Source organism: Rana temporaria, chromosome 3, assembly GCF_905171775.1.
Source record: "Rana temporaria chromosome 3, aRanTem1.1, whole genome shotgun sequence".
Taxonomy (NCBI): Eukaryota; Metazoa; Chordata; class Amphibia; order Anura; family Ranidae; genus Rana; species Rana temporaria.
The window spans coordinates 8,634,269-8,652,776 of NC_053491.1; the positions used below are offsets into that span (position 1 = coordinate 8,634,269).

General features: G+C 52.8%; 2 protein-coding genes across 14 annotated transcripts in view; one reads left to right on the forward strand and one right to left on the reverse strand.

Annotated features, from left to right (window-relative positions):
* Positions 1 to 17,039, reverse strand: part of MORF4L1 (mortality factor 4 like 1) — a 71,293-nt gene extending 54,254 nt beyond the window's left edge. The window contains exon 1 of one of the 2 annotated variants that reach the window (XM_040342226.1): positions 16,947 to 17,039. In XM_040342226.1, coding sequence (XP_040198160.1) covers positions 16,947 to 16,986 — 40 coding nt within the window. In that variant the 5' untranslated portion in view covers positions 16,987 to 17,039. The remainder of the gene's footprint in view (positions 1 to 16,946) is intronic. The other variant, XM_040342225.1, reaches the window with a different exon arrangement.
* The window catches only part of KIF23 (kinesin family member 23), a 912,882-nt gene that overhangs the window by 343,590 nt on the left and 550,784 nt on the right, over positions 1 to 18,508 (forward strand). The window lies entirely within an intron of this gene.

The window sequence follows — 18,508 nt, forward strand, 5'->3', positions numbered from 1 at the left end:
GGGGAGGGATCCTGAACTGAGGGAGGGGGGGAGGGATCCTGAACTGAGGGAGGGGGGGAGGGATCCTGAACTGAGGGAAGGGGGGAGGGATCCTGAACTGAGGGGGGGGGAGGGATCCTGAACTGAGGGGGGGGGGAGGGATCCTGAACTGAGGGGGGGGGGGAGGGATCCTGAACTGAGGGGGGGGGAGGGATCCTGAACTGAGGGGGGGGGAGGGATCCTGAACTGAGGGGGGGGGGAGGGATCCTGAACTGAGGGGGGGGGGGGGATCCTGAACTGAGGGGGGGGGGAGGGATCCTGAACTGAGGGGGGGGGGAGGGATCCTGAACTGAGGGGGGGGGGAGGGATCCTGAACTGAGGGGGGGGGAGAGGATCCTGAACTGAGGGGGGGGGAGAGGATCCTGAACTGAGGGGGGGGAGAGGATCCTGAACTGAGGGGGGGGAGAGGATCCTGAACTGAGGGGGGGGAGAGGATCCTGAACTGAGGGGGGGGGAGAGGATCCTGAACTGAGGGGGGGGAGAGGATCCTGAACTGAGGGGGGGGGAGAGGATCCTGAAACTGAGGGGGGGGGAGAGGATCCTGAACTGAGGGGGGGGGAGAGGATCCTGAACTGAGGGGGGGGAGAGGATCCTGAACTGAGGGGGGGGGGAGAGGATCCTGAACTGAGGGGGGGGAGAGGATCCTGAACTGAGGGGGGGGAGAGGATCCTGAACTGAGGGGGGGGAGAGGATCCTGAACTGAGGGGGGGGAGAGGATCCTGAACTGAGGGGGGGGAGAGGATCCTGAACTGAGGGGGGGAGAGGATCCTGAACTGAGGGGGGGGAGGGATCCTGAACTGAGGGGGGGGGGGAGGATCCTGAACTGAGGGGGGGGGGGAGGATCCTGAACTGAGGGGGGGGGGGGGGATCCTGAACTGAGGGGGGGGGGGGAGGATCCTGAACTGAGGGGGGGGGGAGGATCCTGAACTGAGGGGGGGGGGGAGGATCCTGAACTGAGGGGGGGGGGAGGATCCTGAACTGAGGGGGGGGGGGAGGATCCTGAACTGAGGGGGGGGGGGAGGATCCTGAACTGAGGGGGGGAGGATTTGCTGATTTTATCACCCAATCATGTACAAGCATAAAAAAAAAGTTGGATTTTTTGTACTCACCGTAAAATCCTTTTCTCTGTCGTCCATGGACGGATACAGCCTTCACAAGTCTCAACACATGGGTTATGTTCCTGTTCATAGGCGTCTTCTCCTATGAACAGGAACATAACCCACATGTCAAGATTTAAGGAGTTGCGTCCGTCCTTGGACGAAAAGAGAAAAACAAATTTGGATTTTTTTGTACTCACCGTAAAATCTTTTTCTGTCGTCCATGGACGGACACAGCTTCTTAAATCTTGACATGTGGGTTATGTTCCTGTTCATAGGAGTCCTCTCCTATGAACAGGAACGTAACTTATATGTCAAGACTTGAAGGCTGTGTCCGTCCATGGACGAAAAGAGAAAGGCTGTTTTCTTTATTTTTCTTGCATGTCCCCCTCAGATCTACAGCGACTGCACTCCCAATTGCACTTGTAGTTCAAAGTGGATTTGCCGTTAGTGAATAACCTCCCACTGTTTAATTCATATTGTCCCTTCTATTTCTGTATCTTTCTCCTAATCAATATCCAGCTGTCACATGACCGGCTCTCTCCCAGCCTGTCTGCAGGGAAACATAAGCAGGAGGAGCTTCTAGGCCTCTGCTGCTGGTCACATGTAAAAAGTAAAAATAAAAACCCACACAGCCTTTGCAATACAAAGTAAAATAGATAAACTGTTTCAAATTGACATTCAAATATATATTTGAAAGCAAATCTATTATTTTGTGGAAATAACATGGTGTGGGTGGATTTATGTCAATCACAGGCTGTGTCCCGCCCCTCTAGCCTGTGTCTTAGAACAGGGAGGTGAAGCCTCCATTAATCTACATCCAATAACCCGCCCCCATTGTGTTTAGCTGGGTAGTGGGCATGGAGCAGGAAGGGAGTGGTCGTTTACCACTGTGTAAACACCCACACGTGCGACTCTATAGCAGGGATATGCAATTAGCGGACCTCTAGCTGTTGCAGAACTACAAGTCCCATGACTGACAGCCACAAGCAGGACACCCAAAGGCATGATGGAACTTGTAGTTTTACAACAGCTGGAGGTCCGCTAGTTGAATCTCCCTGTTCTATAGTCATGTGAGCTGCTCAGACGTGATAGGGAGGAAATGCTCAGCATAGAAACTTACTGAAAACTGAGCATGTGCAGAGCTGCCAACACAGCTCTGCAAAATCCCTAGCTGAATTGGGGACAGAAGGGGGAGATAGAGAGCAGCAGGATCAACCAAGTTTTTTGAAGAATACAGCAGTGTACGGCATACAATACACCTTTTATTGATCGTGTTTTGGGATGTGGGGTTTACGGACACTTTTCACAAGAGGCCATACGAGACCGGTGATCTGTCGATATGGTTCCGGCTAACAGGAAAGTTCCTTTAAGGACTGTGCAGGCGCAATCCTTGCCGACGGAAATCTCCGAACCTCGGCCGGCATCCAGGGCGACGTGGATTTTTGAGGAAAGTGGCCAGTCGGCCTCACGTCCTCGCTCCGCTCGCTCGGCCTCCTGGCTCTTTTTTTTTAACATCCTCCAATCCACGGGGATGTTAAGGAATGAGCCTGGACGCCGGCCGAGGTTCGGAGATTTCCGTCGGCAAGGATTGCGCCTGCGCACTCCTTACAGGAACCATCTGGATAGGGGAACCTTAACGACAAGTCACCGGCACAGTTTCGGCTGCAGAAACTTAGTGGGAAGCAAAGCTTCCTGAGGTCAGCCAAATTAATCCAATTTACTCTTAGCACTGATAGCCTTGGAGCTGCAAAGCTGCCCTCTTAAAGGATAGGTTCACCTTCATAACAAGCTACACCCATATCCGTGATGTAACATGTTATGACTGCACCGGCCCCCACACTCCTAGCAAGGGATCTTCTCCACCCGCTGTCAAAAAAAAAAAAAAGTGCCCGTGCAGGGCTCCGCCCACCCGCACCACTCATTCTCAGTGCTCTGTGAATGAAAAAACTACAAGGTCTGGCAGCCTTTACGGCCGTCGGCTTGTAGTTTTCAATCTTCAAACTACGGCCCTCCAGCTGTTGCGGAACTACACATCCCATGAGGCATAAGGGCACCGTGGTAGTTCATTCTTCCTGCCGACGTGGATCGGCCTCCTCGTACGAGGTACAAGAAAGCAGATACACCGACAGGCCTGCAGGAGACCTGCATGGCGCCCTGCAATCAGCAGATGCAATGCTTTACAGCAGGGATCTTCAAACTACGGCCCTCCAGCTGTTGCGGAACTACACATCCCATGAGGCATAAGCAAGACTGACAGCCAAAAGCATGAGACCCAGAGGCATGATGGGACTTGTAGTTTTACAACAGCTGGAGGTCCGCTAGTTGCATATCCCCGTTCTATAGTCCAGTGGGCTGCTCAGATGTGATAGGGCAGGGATCCTCAGACTACGGCCCTCCAGCTGTTGCGGAACTACACATCCCATGAGGCATTGTAAAAACTCTGACATTCACAGACATGACTGGGCATTAGAGCTGCACGATTAATCGCGGAGAGAATCGCGATTTTGATTCTCCCCGCCCACGATCTCCCCGCGATTCTTCTTTTTCACAGCTGGTTCCACGTAGGGCCGATGCGCCCTATACGCTTGCTACGCAAGCTGCGTAGGGCCCCCGAGTCATTATTTAGGGCCCCCGATTATTCGCCGCTAGAGGTCCGCAGCCGGGCGGAGACAATGTCTCCGACGGCTGCCATTTTATTGTAGACCAAGCAATAGGAATTGCTCAGTGCAGAGTGGACAGGACAGGAGGAGCCAGCCGGGTGGCTGCTAATAGGAATTGAGCTGCAGCACCGCCCACCTCCCGCCCCACTGATGTCTATCTGTGAGTGTAATGACGTGGGAAGGGGCGGGGGGTGGGCGGAGCTGCAGCTCAATTCCTATTAGCAGCCACCCGGCCGGCTCCTTCTGTCCTGTCCACTCTGTACTGAGTCTATGCTGCTGGGGCATCATACCTGATGATTTAAGGGGACCCCGCTGGGAACGCCTGGTGTAAGGGGGGGACCCCGCTGGGAACGCCTGGTGTAAGGGGGGGACCCCGCTGGGAACGCCTGGTGTAAGGGGGGGACCCCGCTGGGAACGCCTGGTGTAAGGGGGGGGACCCCGCTGGGAACGCCTGATGTAAGGGGGGGGACCCCGCTGGGAACGCCTGATGTAAGGGGGGGGACCCCGCTGGGAACGCCTGATGTAAGGGGGGGGACCCCGCTGGGAACTCCTGGTGTAAGGGGGGGGGGACCCCGCTGGGAACGCCTGGTGTAAGGGGGGTGGACCCCGGGTTTTCACTGATTCTGCATTACGGTGAGTTGAATTATTTAATTCTATATTACAATGTAATAAATCAGGTAAGCCACGCCCATTTTTGCCACCGCAGAGGGCCCCTTATCAGAATTTTGCTTAGGGTCCCAGGGAGGTCAGGATCGGCACTGGTTCCACGTAACCAGCGTGGAACGCAAATGACGCCGACAGATTTATATGGAGGGGGGGGGGGGGGGGTTCTGGCATTCAGTTTTTGAGAATCGTGATCTTTAGTCTAAGCAAAAGAATCGTGATTCTCATTTTGACCAGAATCGTGCAGCCCTACTGGGCATGATGGGAATTGTAGTTTCTGAACAACTGGAGGGCCGTCTTCTGAAGACCAATGCTTTACAGGCTCCTGCAAAAAAAAAAAAAAAAGCAGCCCTGGTTTACACTGGTGCGATTTGACATGTGGCGGCATTTGCACCGTCCTAATCAGTGCAACGCCGCTTCTGCGGCGCTGCACCGATTTCTTTTTGCGATTTCAGCCCGCGATTTACATTGATATCTGTGCAGAAACCTGGACAGATGTCTCTGTAATCGCGGTCAAAATCGGGACTGACAGGCGAATTCAGGCTTCACTCAGGTGTGAACCTGGGCTAAAAAACGTAAAAAAAAAAAATTTACCTGCAAAAAAATTTAAAAATAATGTATAATTTTTTTCCCCTGAAAAGTTGAACTTATCCTTTGAAGCAGCTGATCAGCAAGGTTTCCAAGTGGGGATACCCCCTGCCCGGTGGGCAAGATTCCCCCACTTGGCTCTTTAGAACATAACACCTTCAAAACAAAGCGTACCCTTGTCGCGGGTCATGTTGTGAACATGTAGCGGTTCCACGCAGTGGCGCTTCACTTTCAACAAACAAATCTTTAATTGTTAGGAGAGTTTGCACTGCTTTAAATACCTTCATTCTGGGGGGGGGGGGGGGGGGGGAGGTTTCCATCATACCTATTATTCTCCCTTCTCTCTTCCAAGCTGTACAAAACAGAATCCACAAGTTGCTTCAGGCTGGCTTTTTAAAGCTGTAGATGTGGCTGTCCCAACAGTCCTCGCGGCTACTGACATGCCAGGTTTTCAGGTCAAAACATACCTAAACGTATTACTAAATCACACATACACAGCATCGTTATAATTAGTTAAAAGCAAATCAAAGGGAAAAAAAGTAAATAAAAAAAAAAAAAAAAAAAAATGAAAAAAAAAATAAATAATAATAATACTAATAATAATAATAATACTAATAATAATAATAATATTATAGGTGGGGAGGGAGAAATACACTGGCAAGTCATTGGCTCGGAGAGACTGAAGTAGACAGCTCTAATGGACTTTGTATCATCTTCATGCAGGACTTATAATATAACAACCAAGTTCATTGATCAGGCCAACTCTTCACACTTCTACTTTCTGCATTATTATTTTATGGTCATCTTTGTAGTCTTTACAGCTTATCACACACAGATAGGAGAAGCTTCAGAAGAGCGCAAAACCCAAAGATATTGAAAACGGTCTGTGCTGGATTCAGAAAAGCGAGGGCCCCTGTAATCCCCACCATATAAAAACAAGCGTAACTAAAAGGTACAATAAAAAAAAATAAAAAAAACACAAAATATGCTTTTCTAATGGGAAAAAATAAAAAATAAATATATATATATAATCGATTACTAAAAAATAAACATTTTTTTTAGCAGTAGTAAAAATATAATATATTTTTTTTCCAGCCTTAAAAACTCATTTCTTTCATTCATTAACAACATTAAGTGCCAATTCACATCAGACGCAGTTCCGCACAGTTTTGTGTGCATTTTTTCTGCACGCATAGGCCCAAATTCACAGAGAGCAAGGCACACATTACGCCGCCGTGGAGCAAACACTGTACGCTACGCAAACGCAGCGCAGAGAGGCAAGCCAGTGCTCCCAACGCTGCGCCAGCGTGGCGTGGGTTTCGAAGGCGCAAGTCAGCGTAGGTGGAAGTAGGCGTGAACCCATGCAAATGATGGGCCGAGCGCCAGACAGGTACGTATCACGAACTGCGCATGCGCCGTGGACGCAAGCACAGCACCCCCATGCGCCTGCTCACAACCACGCCGGAACAACTGCCTAAGCTACACCGGATCACTGCGTACGCTGTGAACATAACGTACGCCCAGCCAGACACACGTCCAACGCACAATAGGCCGGCTTGTGTTCCCTGGTGCAGACCTTTGCATGTCTGTTGCCGGGTTGCACCTCCTTTATGGGGAATAACTTTACGCCGGACGTACAACTTACGCGCATCTCGCGTAGCATGCGTCGGGCACACGTACGTTCGTGAATCGCCGTATTTTCCTCATTTGCATGTTTGAATGGCTAATCAAAGGGAGCGGCACCAGTTGGATTAAAAAAAAAAGGGAGCGGCACCATGCGCCCAGCCTAAATGTGCTCCCACTCTACGCCGGCGTGTGCAAACTACGTCGGCGGGGTGTAGCCTGTTTTTAGGCGCATATTAGTTTGTGGGTCTGGCGCACAGATACGCCGGCGCACATTTGCACGTACGCCGGCGTAACGTGTTCTACGTCGGCATAAGTGCTTTGTGAATCTGGGCCATAGAGTTTTCCATGTATTCCAATGGCTCTAGTTCACACAACGCAGTCAGTATCTGGTGCAGAAACTGACTGTATGGTGCCAACTAGAGCCATTGGAATACATGGAAAACGCTGTGCATGCATTTTGTGCAGAAAAAAAAAGCGCACGGAACTGAACTGCGTCTGGTGTGAACTGGCCTTCTTAAAGTTAAAGCATCATTTTATTTTTCATATTAACTGCTCTGTGTAATGGTATTGCACAGAGCACCCCCGATCCTCTGCTGCTGGGTTCCCCCCCATCGGCGCTCCTGGCCTTCTCCTCTTTGGCGAGTGCCCCCATAGAAAGCCACTTTCTATGGGCGCGCAACTAAGCCAGCCTGTCTGCCATCTATTGACACAGCCAGGGTAGCTGGGCCCCCGTGTCACTGGATTTGACTGATAGCAGCGGAAGCCAATGGCTCCCACTGCTATTTATTTGCCCAGTGAGGAGGGAGAGAGACGCTTCTCTCATGAACATTGCTGGATCAAGATTGGGGTCAGGCAAGTATTAAGTGGGTGGGGGAGGATCTTGCAGCACAGAAGGTTTTCTTACCTTAATCCTCCCCCGCATTTATGCTTGCCTCACTGGACTGGGCTTTTTTCTTCTGTGGGGCCGCACATATTTGCATGCCAAAATGCCAGGGGTGTGCAAACTTTTGAGCATGACTGTACATAAACAATTGCACCCTAAGGTCCTGCGTTCACATACAAGGTGTTTTACTGTGCACAAGTATGGCTTTAACAATGCAATTTCAGACACTTGAGCATTAAACAGCTCACATGCATTTTTCCATACACTTACACATCAAGGGTTCTATGAAAATGAACAGAACCCCCCCCCCCCCCCCAAAATAAATAACTCATTGATTTACTAAAGGCAAAATTATTTTCCTTGCATCCCCCCCATCTCTACAGCGACTGCACTTCCAAGTGCACTTGTAGTGCAAAGTGGATTTGCCTTTAGTAAATAACCCCCATTGTGTGCTTCCATTGCACAGGGACAACAGATTGGGGGGAGGGGGGGGGGGACACCACTAAAGACACGCATGGATGTGAATGAAGCCTCAAAGTTAATATGTTAACAGACATTTGGGCTACATTCACACCACTACAATTTGCATTTGCCGCTGTGAATATGGGCAACTGCACTTTGGGAGAAGCTATACTCATCTTTTTTGCCCCTGTGCCCTGACCTAAACTGACCCCCCCCCCCCCCCCCATGTGCACACCTAGATCTGCCACCTGTCCTCAGGTGATTGTTACATCATGTGTGACTCTTACTATCTCTGGCTTTGGAAATTGTCTCTAATGGGCAGAAGCAGGAAGGAAATAAACAATCATAGGTTGTGAAATCCAGCTAAAGATGGGCGTACACAACCCAAATGTGTTTTTTTTTTGTCATTCCTGCTGAAAATCGTCAGACATTTGAGCCGTGAATGGTGCCCTCTGTGCTACCTGGGTTCGACAGACCATTTAACCCCATCCCGCCACCCCCGGCCCATTAAAGTGCTTCTAAATTCAGGGAGGCAGAGAATGTGGTTCTTGTGACGGCAGAGGCGATTCAGTTCGCATGTGTCGCGCTATACAAGTTTTTCACTCACTGCTGTGATTGGCTGAACAGTGACTGCGTGCTATCAGATGCAGTCATTGTTTGGGTATTCAGACAGCTGGGAGGTGCCGATTGCCTGAACACAATAGCCAGCAGGGGGCATCCCTCCATCCACATTGCCTAGCCTTGGTAGCTGTAGGTGAGGATTGCCTGAACACAATAGCCAGCAGGGGGCATCCCTCCATCCACATTGCCTAGCCTTGGTAGCTGGCGATTGCCTGAATACAATAGCCAGCAGGGGGGGGGGGGGGGGGGAGGATCCCTCCATCCACATTGCCTAGTCCTGGTAGCTGTAGGTGGGGATTGCCTGAATACAATAGCCAGCAGGGGGCATCCCTCCATCCACATTGCCTAGCCTTGGTAGCTGGCGATTGCCTGAATACAATAGCCAGCAGGGGGGGGGGGGGGGATCCCTCCATCCACATTGCCTAGCCTTGGTAGCTGTAGGTGAGGATTGCCTGAACACAATAGCCAGCAGGGGGCATCCCTCCATCCACATTGCCTAGCCTTGGTAGCTGTAGGTGGGGATTGCCTGAATACAATAGCCAGCAGGGGGCATCCCTCCATCCACATTGCCTAGCCTTGGTAGCTGGCGATTGCCTGAATACAATAGCCAGCAGGGGGGGGGGGAGATCCCTCCATCCACATTGCCTAGTCCTGGTAGCTGTAGGTGGGGATTGCCTGAATACAATAGCCAGCAGGGGGCATCCCTCCATCCACATTGCCTAGCCTTGGTAGCTGGCGATTGCCTGAATACAATAGCCAGCAGGGGGGGGGGGGGATCCCTCCATCCACATTGCCTAGTCCTGGTAGCTGTAGGTGGGGATTGCCTGAATACAATAGCCAGCAGGGGGCATCCCTCCATCCACATTGCCTAGCCTTGGTAGCTGGCGATTGCCTGAATACAATAGCCAGCAGGGGGGGGGGGGGAGATCCCTCCATCCACATTGCCTAGCCTTGGTAGCTGTAGGTGGGGATTGCCTGAATACAATAGCCAGCAGGGGGCATCCCTCCATCCACATTGCCTAGTCTTGGTAGCTGGCGATTGCCTGAATACAATAGCCAGCAGGGGGCATCCCTCCATCCACATTGCCTAGCCTTGGTAGCTGGAGGTGGCGATTGCCTGAATACAATAGCCAGCAGGGGGCATCCCTCCATCCACATTGCCTAGCCTTGGTAGCTGGCGATTGCCTGAATAGCCAGCAGGGGGGGGGGGACCCTCCATCTACATTGCCTATCCTTGGTAGCTGGAGGTGCTGATTGACTGAACACAATAGCCAGCAGGGGGGGGGGGGATCCCTCCATCCACATTTCCTCAAGCCAGGGCTAGGCAATCTATTGATTTTCCCTCATTCAGCCATAGGCTAAACAAAAGAAATGTATGTGTGCACGGCTAGCCTAAAGGATGCATCTGTGGCGGGGGAGGGTACATTAGAGAACAGCACCAGGGTCTCACTGCAAGGGTAGATATCTCATTCCTGGAGTTCAGCTTTAATGCAAGTTACAGTGCAAATGGACATTCACATCAGAGCTTCCGCTGTGAACTCTGAAGATTCCCCACAGTACCTGTAGCTACAGGGGTCAGTGAGAGCTTGTTTTAGGCTACAGTCACATGGGCATGTTGTCAGAGGGGGCGAACGGCAGTGCCAAGCCTTTACCAAGTCCCCCTGCTGTTCTGACCAGTGTGAGTGGTCAGTTGCAGCCGGGGCTGTGAATAATGACAGGTCGTTGGCTGCCGCAGCTTCTCGCCCAGCCAATGATTACCTGCAGTGATCGCTGCTGGACACAACAAAGCGCATCCGGCGACGATCACCACGGGCAAATCGCTAGCTGTGGACAACTGGTCATTGAAATGTATGGGGCGCTCAGACTGCAACTGGCCACTCCCACCTGACAAAAACCAGCCACTCGCACCAGGGCCAGCCAACCAGCACGAGCCTTGTTCCCTAGTTCACGCCGCAGCATGCATACTTTTCTTTTTTCCCAGCATAGGGAGTTGCGACGCAGAAGACTGCATAGAATAGAACTGATGAAATGTCATTTTTGATATTTCAATAAAGTTCTCACAAAAAAAAAATTGTGAAAATATGTCAATAGCGACGGGTCACAGTTTAAAGGGTTAAATCGCCCCCCCCCCCCCAAAAAAAATGTTTATGCAGTTGTAGATAAAAAAAAAAAAAGTTGCATACTCGATTATCCACCTCAGCTCCAGAAAGGTTTTATTCCCCTTCACGGCCAGTTTTTGGCATTTAGCACTGCGCTACTTTAACTGACAATTGCGCAGTCATGCAACACTTTACCCAAATAAAATTTAAATCTTTTTTTTTTTCACACAAATGGAGCTTCCTTTTGGTAGTGTTTTATCGCCACTGCATTTTTTATCTCGTGATAAAAAAAAAGTAAAAAAAAAAGGAAGACTGAAAATATTTTTTACTTTCTGCTATAAAACATCAAATAAAAAAATAAAAAAAATTCTGTATAAACTGCATAAAAACTAAAATTGTATTCTGTTACATGTCTTTGGGGGCGGGGGGGGGGGGGAATAATCCAAATAAGTGTATATTAATTGGTTTGCATGAAATTTATAGCATCTACAAACTACAGCAATTTATTTTTTCATACTGGTAATGGCGGCGATCATCGACTTATAGTGGGGACTGCGATAGTGCGACGGCCAATCCGACACTAAGGATGATCTCCGGCGTGTTTGCATAGAACACGTGCAGAGCCCGCCAGGAAGTGTGCACGGCGCTAATCACAGCCAGGGAGACATTGTCCCGATGCTCGGCTGCAGGGATCGGGAAATGTCTCCCTGGCTGTTATTAGCGCAGTGCCGTGCACACTTCCTGGCGGGCTCTGCACGTGTTTTCTATGCAAACACGCCGGAGCTTATCCGACACTAACGCTACGGGGGGGGGGGGGACTAACTGCCACTGACCTCACCAGTGACACTTGGGGCATTTTAAAACAGACAGCGTGGGGGCGTCGACGGTAAAGCGCCGCTAGTTTTAGCGTCACTTTTAACCCATGCTAGCGGCCAAAGTGTTAAAAGTGCCGCTGCCCATTGATTTCAATAGGCAGGGGGCGCTTTAGGAACGGTCCTAAAGCATCCCAAAGATGCTGCTTGCAGGACTTTAATGTCCTGCCAGCACAGCGCCCCCCATGTGAAAGCACTGGGATTGCAGATGAGGCATTTTTCAGGCACTATAGCGCCTGAAAAACGCTTCCAGCAGTGTGAAAGGGGTCTAATACAGTAATAATACTATACTAATGACACTGGCTGGGAAGGGGTTAACATCTAGGGCAATAAAAGGGTTAAATACGTGTCCAACAAATATGCAATGTGTGCGCATTATGTGTTTCTCATCCCTGATTTGCAACACAGAGCTCTGGGCTGTGATTGGACCCAGCAGGTCCTGGCCGTGAATCATTGGCCCGGGACTTGCTGACAAGCTCCTGCTGCGTTCAATCACAGCGGGCGCTGGGGCGTGCACGCCCTAAACCCAGGAGTAAGCAGCGGCATATGGGTACAGCGTTTTGCCCCCAACGGCTGCTTGTTTGCAGCACCTTGTGGGCGGCGGCAGTCGCTAAGTGGTTAAAGTTGCAGCCCATTCCCGGAGGAAAGCGTGGCTCCATTTAGCTCCAGCGTGGGTCAGCGCAACGTGCATTTCAGCAGATTGCACCGCTTGTCTTTTTTCCTAACTTTATTTGAAGTGTCACATAGGTGACATTCCATTCATGTTACTGCACAGCCACTCAGCATTGTCATCCAGTATTCTGCCTAAAAAAAAAAAAAAAAAAAAAAACGCAAACGTGCTGCATGTTACCACAGCTCACCGCACATCACTTACCCGATCTTCCGCTTCCCTATGCTCCAGCAGCGGACTGTCCCTCAGGGTCCTCACGTCCAATTCAGGGCTTTGGGCTCTGCATTGTACTTGATGTCAGAGGGCATCCGGCCGCCGGAGCACAGGGGAGAAGAGGCTGTGGTGCACCAGTGCAGAGGGCGCCTGCAAGAGCGGAGGATCAGGTAAGTAACTTTACACGGTGCTCTAGACCTAAACCAGCATTTAATCCTTGCAGTGGGCCGCCCCCCCCCCCCCCCCAGCCCGCCATTTACATCGCTCTTAAGGCCTGAGAATCTCACAGAGATGGTGTTCCACGCCCTCCCTTATCCAGCCTTGTTGCTAGGATGTTGCTAAGACGCGCTCAGCCATTACTGCTCGCCATCACAGGAGCAAACTCTACAATTCAAATCGCCGTTCATGCGCGCTCGCCATAGCCCAAAGTTACGGCGACGGAGGAGATATTGAAGAGTGCATGTTGAAAATGAGAGAGAGCGCTCTCTGGTGGCTGGAAGAGTCATAGCAACAAGGTAGGACGGAGGAGACGCCATCTCTGGGAGTTTTTCACCAAGGCTTCGGGATGTACACCTACAGGAAACGCCGACATTCAACTATCTTTTAAACTACAAGCCCTTTTTTTCCTGCGAAGGCAGATTTTATTATTTGGTAAAGATGAACCAACCGTTTCAAAAGTTGGGTAAAGCACGTTGATGCTCGTCCCCACCATCACAAGAGCGTGCGCTCTCACGTTCAAGCGCCGTGTTCAGTGCGTCATCTACCCTGTTGCCGCAGCCCTGAACTTATCACCATGGCAACAGGGAAGCAAATGCATGTGCAGCGTCAGAATCAGAGAGAGTGTGTGATCTTTGTGATGGCGGAGGCGAACATCCTTGGCTGGAGCGCCATAGCAACGTCCTAGCAACAGGATGGGGAAATGTCAGCTATGGGAGTTTTTTGGGAAACGCCCTCTCAGAGTCAAACGCCACACATGGGCAGTGCAGTGTCCACCCAGTTGCTGAGCTTATCACCATGGTAACAGGGGAGAGAATGCATGCGTAGCGTCTGAATCTGAGGATGTGAGCTTTTGTGATGGCGGAGGCAGACATCAATGGCTGGAGCGCCATAGCAACAAGACGGGGGGGGGAATCAAGGACAGAGCGCGTGCTAGTGGTTTTCCCGGAGGTGAGCATCAACGACTGGAGCTCCAGAAGCCTGCCCGAAAGACTCCCATAGCCGGTGTTCCCCCCCGTCCTGTTGCTATGGCGCTCGTCCCCCATAATCACAAGATTGCACGCTCTCAGGATGATGGAGCCCATTCATTTTATATGGACAAAAATCGCACCGCAAAAGGTATCAAACACTCGCTATTGGTGCATCCTTCGAAACATTAGTAGCCAAATTCCTCCCCATACACCACACCTCCGTCGCCCCTTCCCCAATACACCACAACTCCAACGCCCCCGACCCCACCTCTGCCGCCCCCCATACACCCACCCCTTCCCCTATACTCCACACCTCCGCCGCCCCCCCCCCCCCCCCATACACCACACCTCCGCCGCCGCCCCCTTCCCCCATACACCAAACCTCCGCCACCCCCTTCCCCTATACTCCACACCTCCGCCGCCCCCCCATACACCACACCTCCGACGCCCCATTCCCCTATACTCCAAACCTCCGCCGCCCCCCCCTTCCCCTATACTCCACACCTCCGCCGCCCCCCCTTCCCCTATACTCCACACCTCCGCCCCCCCCCCATACACCACACCTCCACCCCCTTCCCCTCCATACACCACACCTCACCCCCTTCCCCTATACTCCGCACCTCTGCCGCCTTCCACCATACCTCTGCCGCCCCCCCCATACACCACACCTCTGCCCCCTTCCCCCCCATACACCACACCTCCGCCCCATTCCCCCCCCCATACACCACACCCCCTTCCCCTATACTCCGCACCTCTGCCGCCTTCCGCCATACCTCTGCCGCCCCCCCCATACACCACACCTCTGCCCCCTTCCCCCCCCATACACCACACCTCTGCCCCCTTCCCCCCCCCCATACACCACACCTCCGCCTCCCCCCATACACCACACCTCCGCCTCCCCCCATACACCACACCTCCGCCCCCCCCATACACCACACCTCCGCCCCCCCCCATACACCACACCTCCGCCCCCCCCCATACACCACACCTCACCTCCGCCCCCCCCCATACACCACACCTCCGCCCCCCCCCCCATACACCACACCTCACCTCCGCCCCCCCCCCATACACCACACCTCCGCCCCCCCCCCCCATACACCACACCTCCGCCCCCCCCCCCCATACACCACACCTCACCTCCGCCTCCCCCCATACACCACACCTCCGCCCCCCCCCATACACCACACCTCCGCCATCACAACACGCACACATATTCAAAACACCACGCATGCCCCCTCTTGAGCTCAATGCCATGAGAACGGGGTGGTACGTGTGGCATTTGAATCAGAGTGAGAGAACGCGCTCTCATGATGGCGGAATGCAAGAATCAAATGTTTGGTGCTCCGGAAGATTGCCTGAACCCCCCCCCCCAAAAAACACAACCCTCCTGTCGCTGCTGTTGCTCTCAGAAATTCAAACACCACACATACGCAGTGCACCTTCTACCCCCGGGCTCAGTACCATGGCAATGAGGGGGGGGGGCGGTGTGCATGCGCAGTTTGTTATCTGACCAAGCGCACTCTTATGATGTCAGAGGCGAGAATCGCTTCAGAAGCCTGCCCAATCAAAAGAAATGTTGGTAACCGGCATCCCCCCCCCCCCCCCCCCTTCAGTTGCTAGGGCACACTAGTCGCTATCGCGCGGTCTCTCCCTCAGATATAAAAACGCCACACGTGTGTCCATTGCCTTGGCGCTGAGCTCAGCATCAGCAATGGTGGGGGAGAGACTGCGCACGCTCAGGGTTCGTTATTGGACACTGCGCTCTCAATATGGTGGAGGCGAGAATCCCCCCCCCCCCCAAAAAAAAAATCTTTGCTAGTGACACTCACTTCTGGTTGCTAGGGCGCTATCGCGCGGTCTTGCTCTCCGATTCATACACCAACACGTGCGCACCTCCCCCATGTTACCGCTGAGCTCAGTATCATAGCAACCACAGGGGGAGAGTGTGCATGTTCAGCACTTGTATCTGCAGGCCATAGCAACATCCTAGCGACGGGAATCACCATAGCAACAGGATAAGGGAATCATCATTGCAACATCCTAGCAATGAGGGAGGGGGGGGGGGCACCATAACAATGTCCTAGCGATGAGATGGGCGAGAGCACCGTAGCAACGCGATGGGGGGGAGGGAGAGCACCGTAGCAACGCGATGGGGGGGGGGGGGGGAGTAGTGCACCGTAGCAACGCGATGGGGGGGGGGGGGGGGAGTAGTGCACCGTAGCAACGCGATGGGGGGGAGGGAGGAGGAGAGCACCGTAGCAACGCGATGGGGGGGGGAGGAGAGCACCGTAGCAACGCGATGGGGGGGGGGAGGAGAGCACCGTAGCAACGCGATGGGGGGGGGGGGGGAGGAGAGCACCGTAGCAACGCGATGGGGGGGGGAGAGCACCGTAGCAACGCGATGGGGGGGGGAGAGCACCGTAGCAACGCGATGGGGGGGGGGAGAGCACCGTAGCAACGCGATGGGGGGGGGAGAGCACCGTAGCAACGCGATGGGGGGGGGGGGAGAGCACCGTAGCAACGCGATGGGGGGGGAGAGAGAGCACCGTAGCAACGCGATGGGGGGGGGGGGAGCACCGTAGCAACGCGATGGGGGGGGGGAGCACCGTAGCAACGCGATGGGGGGGGGGGAGCACCGTAGCAACGCGATGGGGGGGGGGAGAGAGCACCGTAGCAACGCGATGGGGGGGGGAGAGCACCGTAGCAACGCGATGGGGGGGGGGGGGAGAGCACCGTAGCAACGCGATGGGGGGGGGGGGGGAGCACCGTAGCAACGCGATGGGGGGGAGGAGAGCACCGTAGCAACGGGATGAGGGGGGGGGCATAGCAACGGGATGAGGGGGGCATAGCAACGGGATGAGGGGGGCATAGCAACGGGATGAGGGGGGGCATAGCAACGGGATGAGGGGGGGCATAGCAACGGGATGAGTGGGGGCATAGCAACGGGATGAGGGGGGCATAGCAACGGGATGAGGGGGGGCATAGCAACGGGATAGGAGAGCGCCATATTAATGAGGGGGGGCACCGGCTATGGGGGTTTTTCGATCAGGCTTGTGGGGGGCACATGGGTGAGTATGGTTCATTAGTAGCACAGTCTGTTCTCTTCTACATCAGTGGTAAAGGTGGAATATCCCTTGAAGTACAGCCCGCCTCTCCCCCTCATCCCCCGCCAATTCCCGGCCTGACAGGACGGCCGCTCGGTCAGTGTCTGAGCCGCTCCCACACACTCCACACACACCGAGGCCCCGCCGCCGTTCGCTTACCCTCCTGGAACTTAGGCCTTGGGTCCTGCTTCGGCGCCATTTATAACATACGCGGCCACCGGGAACGGCTCCGCCGCATCTACACACCGCGCGGGCCCGCACGTCACGGCGCCCTCCGCGCACGCGCAGTGCGCACCTCTACTTCCCCCTCCCCTCACCTCTCTGAGCATGCGCGAGAACCTCCGAGCGGGCTTCTGGGGAATTGGGGGGGGGGGGGGGGGGACTGATAGAGAGGAAGAGAGGGTGTGCCCGCCTCCCTTACTACCTCTCCCCGAGCGCGCGCCTAATATCCGAGAGGGCGTGTCTTCTCACCACCCCGAGCATGCGCAGAATAAATCCCAGCGCTTCTGGGGAATGGGGGGAAGTGTCTGATAGAGGGAGGTGTTTCCGCCGCCTTACCGCTCTCTGAGCATGCGCAGAATACCCGAGCAGGTGTGTCTCTATTATGGAGGTGTTACCGCCTCTTTACCTCTTTGAGCATGCGCAGAAAATCCCAGCGCGTCTGGGGGAAGGGGGAGTGTCTGATAAAGGAAGGTGTTACCGCCCCCTCTGGGCAGAACCCCCGAGCGGCTGCTGAGGAAGGGGAGGCGTGTCTGAGAGAAGAATGTTACCGCCTCCTCACGTCTCTGAGCATGCGCAGAAAATCCCAGCGCTTCTGGACAAAGGGGAGTGTCTGATAGAAAAGTGTTGCCGCCATATCAGGCTCCGCCCCCTCCCGTCTACCGAGCGGCATTCTGGATACAATGTATCTTTGTTGGATCCTTTGTATGGAAATGAATCCGCTTCTGCTCTTAAAATGTAACAAAAGTTCTAAATGTGTCACTGGGGGGGAATAGATGGAGATTATTAGCAGGAATGTATTAACTATAGTATACTACAGGGATAATATCAATAATACAGATCTATAAATAACACAGCATAATCAATAAAACAGATCAATAAATAATACAGATGGCTCAATAATACAGATCAATAAAACAGATCTATAAATAATACAGATCTATAAAAAAAAAAACGATCTATAAATAATACAGATCAATTGATAAAACGATCTATGAAAAATACGGATCAATCAACAAAATAGAGCTATAAATAATACAGATCGATCAATAATATCCCATCAAATCACCCCCTACAGATATTACCTTTTGTACCACACCCCCCTCCCTTTAGAATGTAAGCCCTCCTGTACCTTTTGTATTGATCTGTGCTGTAATTGTGCTGTCCCCTCTCTACATATTAAAGCGCCGCGTAAACTGTTGGCGCTATATAAATCATGTATACTAATAATAATACAGATCTATAAATAATACAGATGGATCAATGATACAGATCTATAAATAATACAGATGGATCAATAAAACATCTATAAATAATACAGATCTATAAATAATACAGATCGATCAACTAAATAGATCAATAAGTAATACAGATCGATCAATAATACCCCATCAAATCATCCCCTGCAGCTATTACCTTTTGTACCACCACCAGGGCCGGCCTTTGGGGTGTGCGAGCTGTGCGTCCGCACAGGGCGCCATGGGCAACAGGGGCGCCGTGCG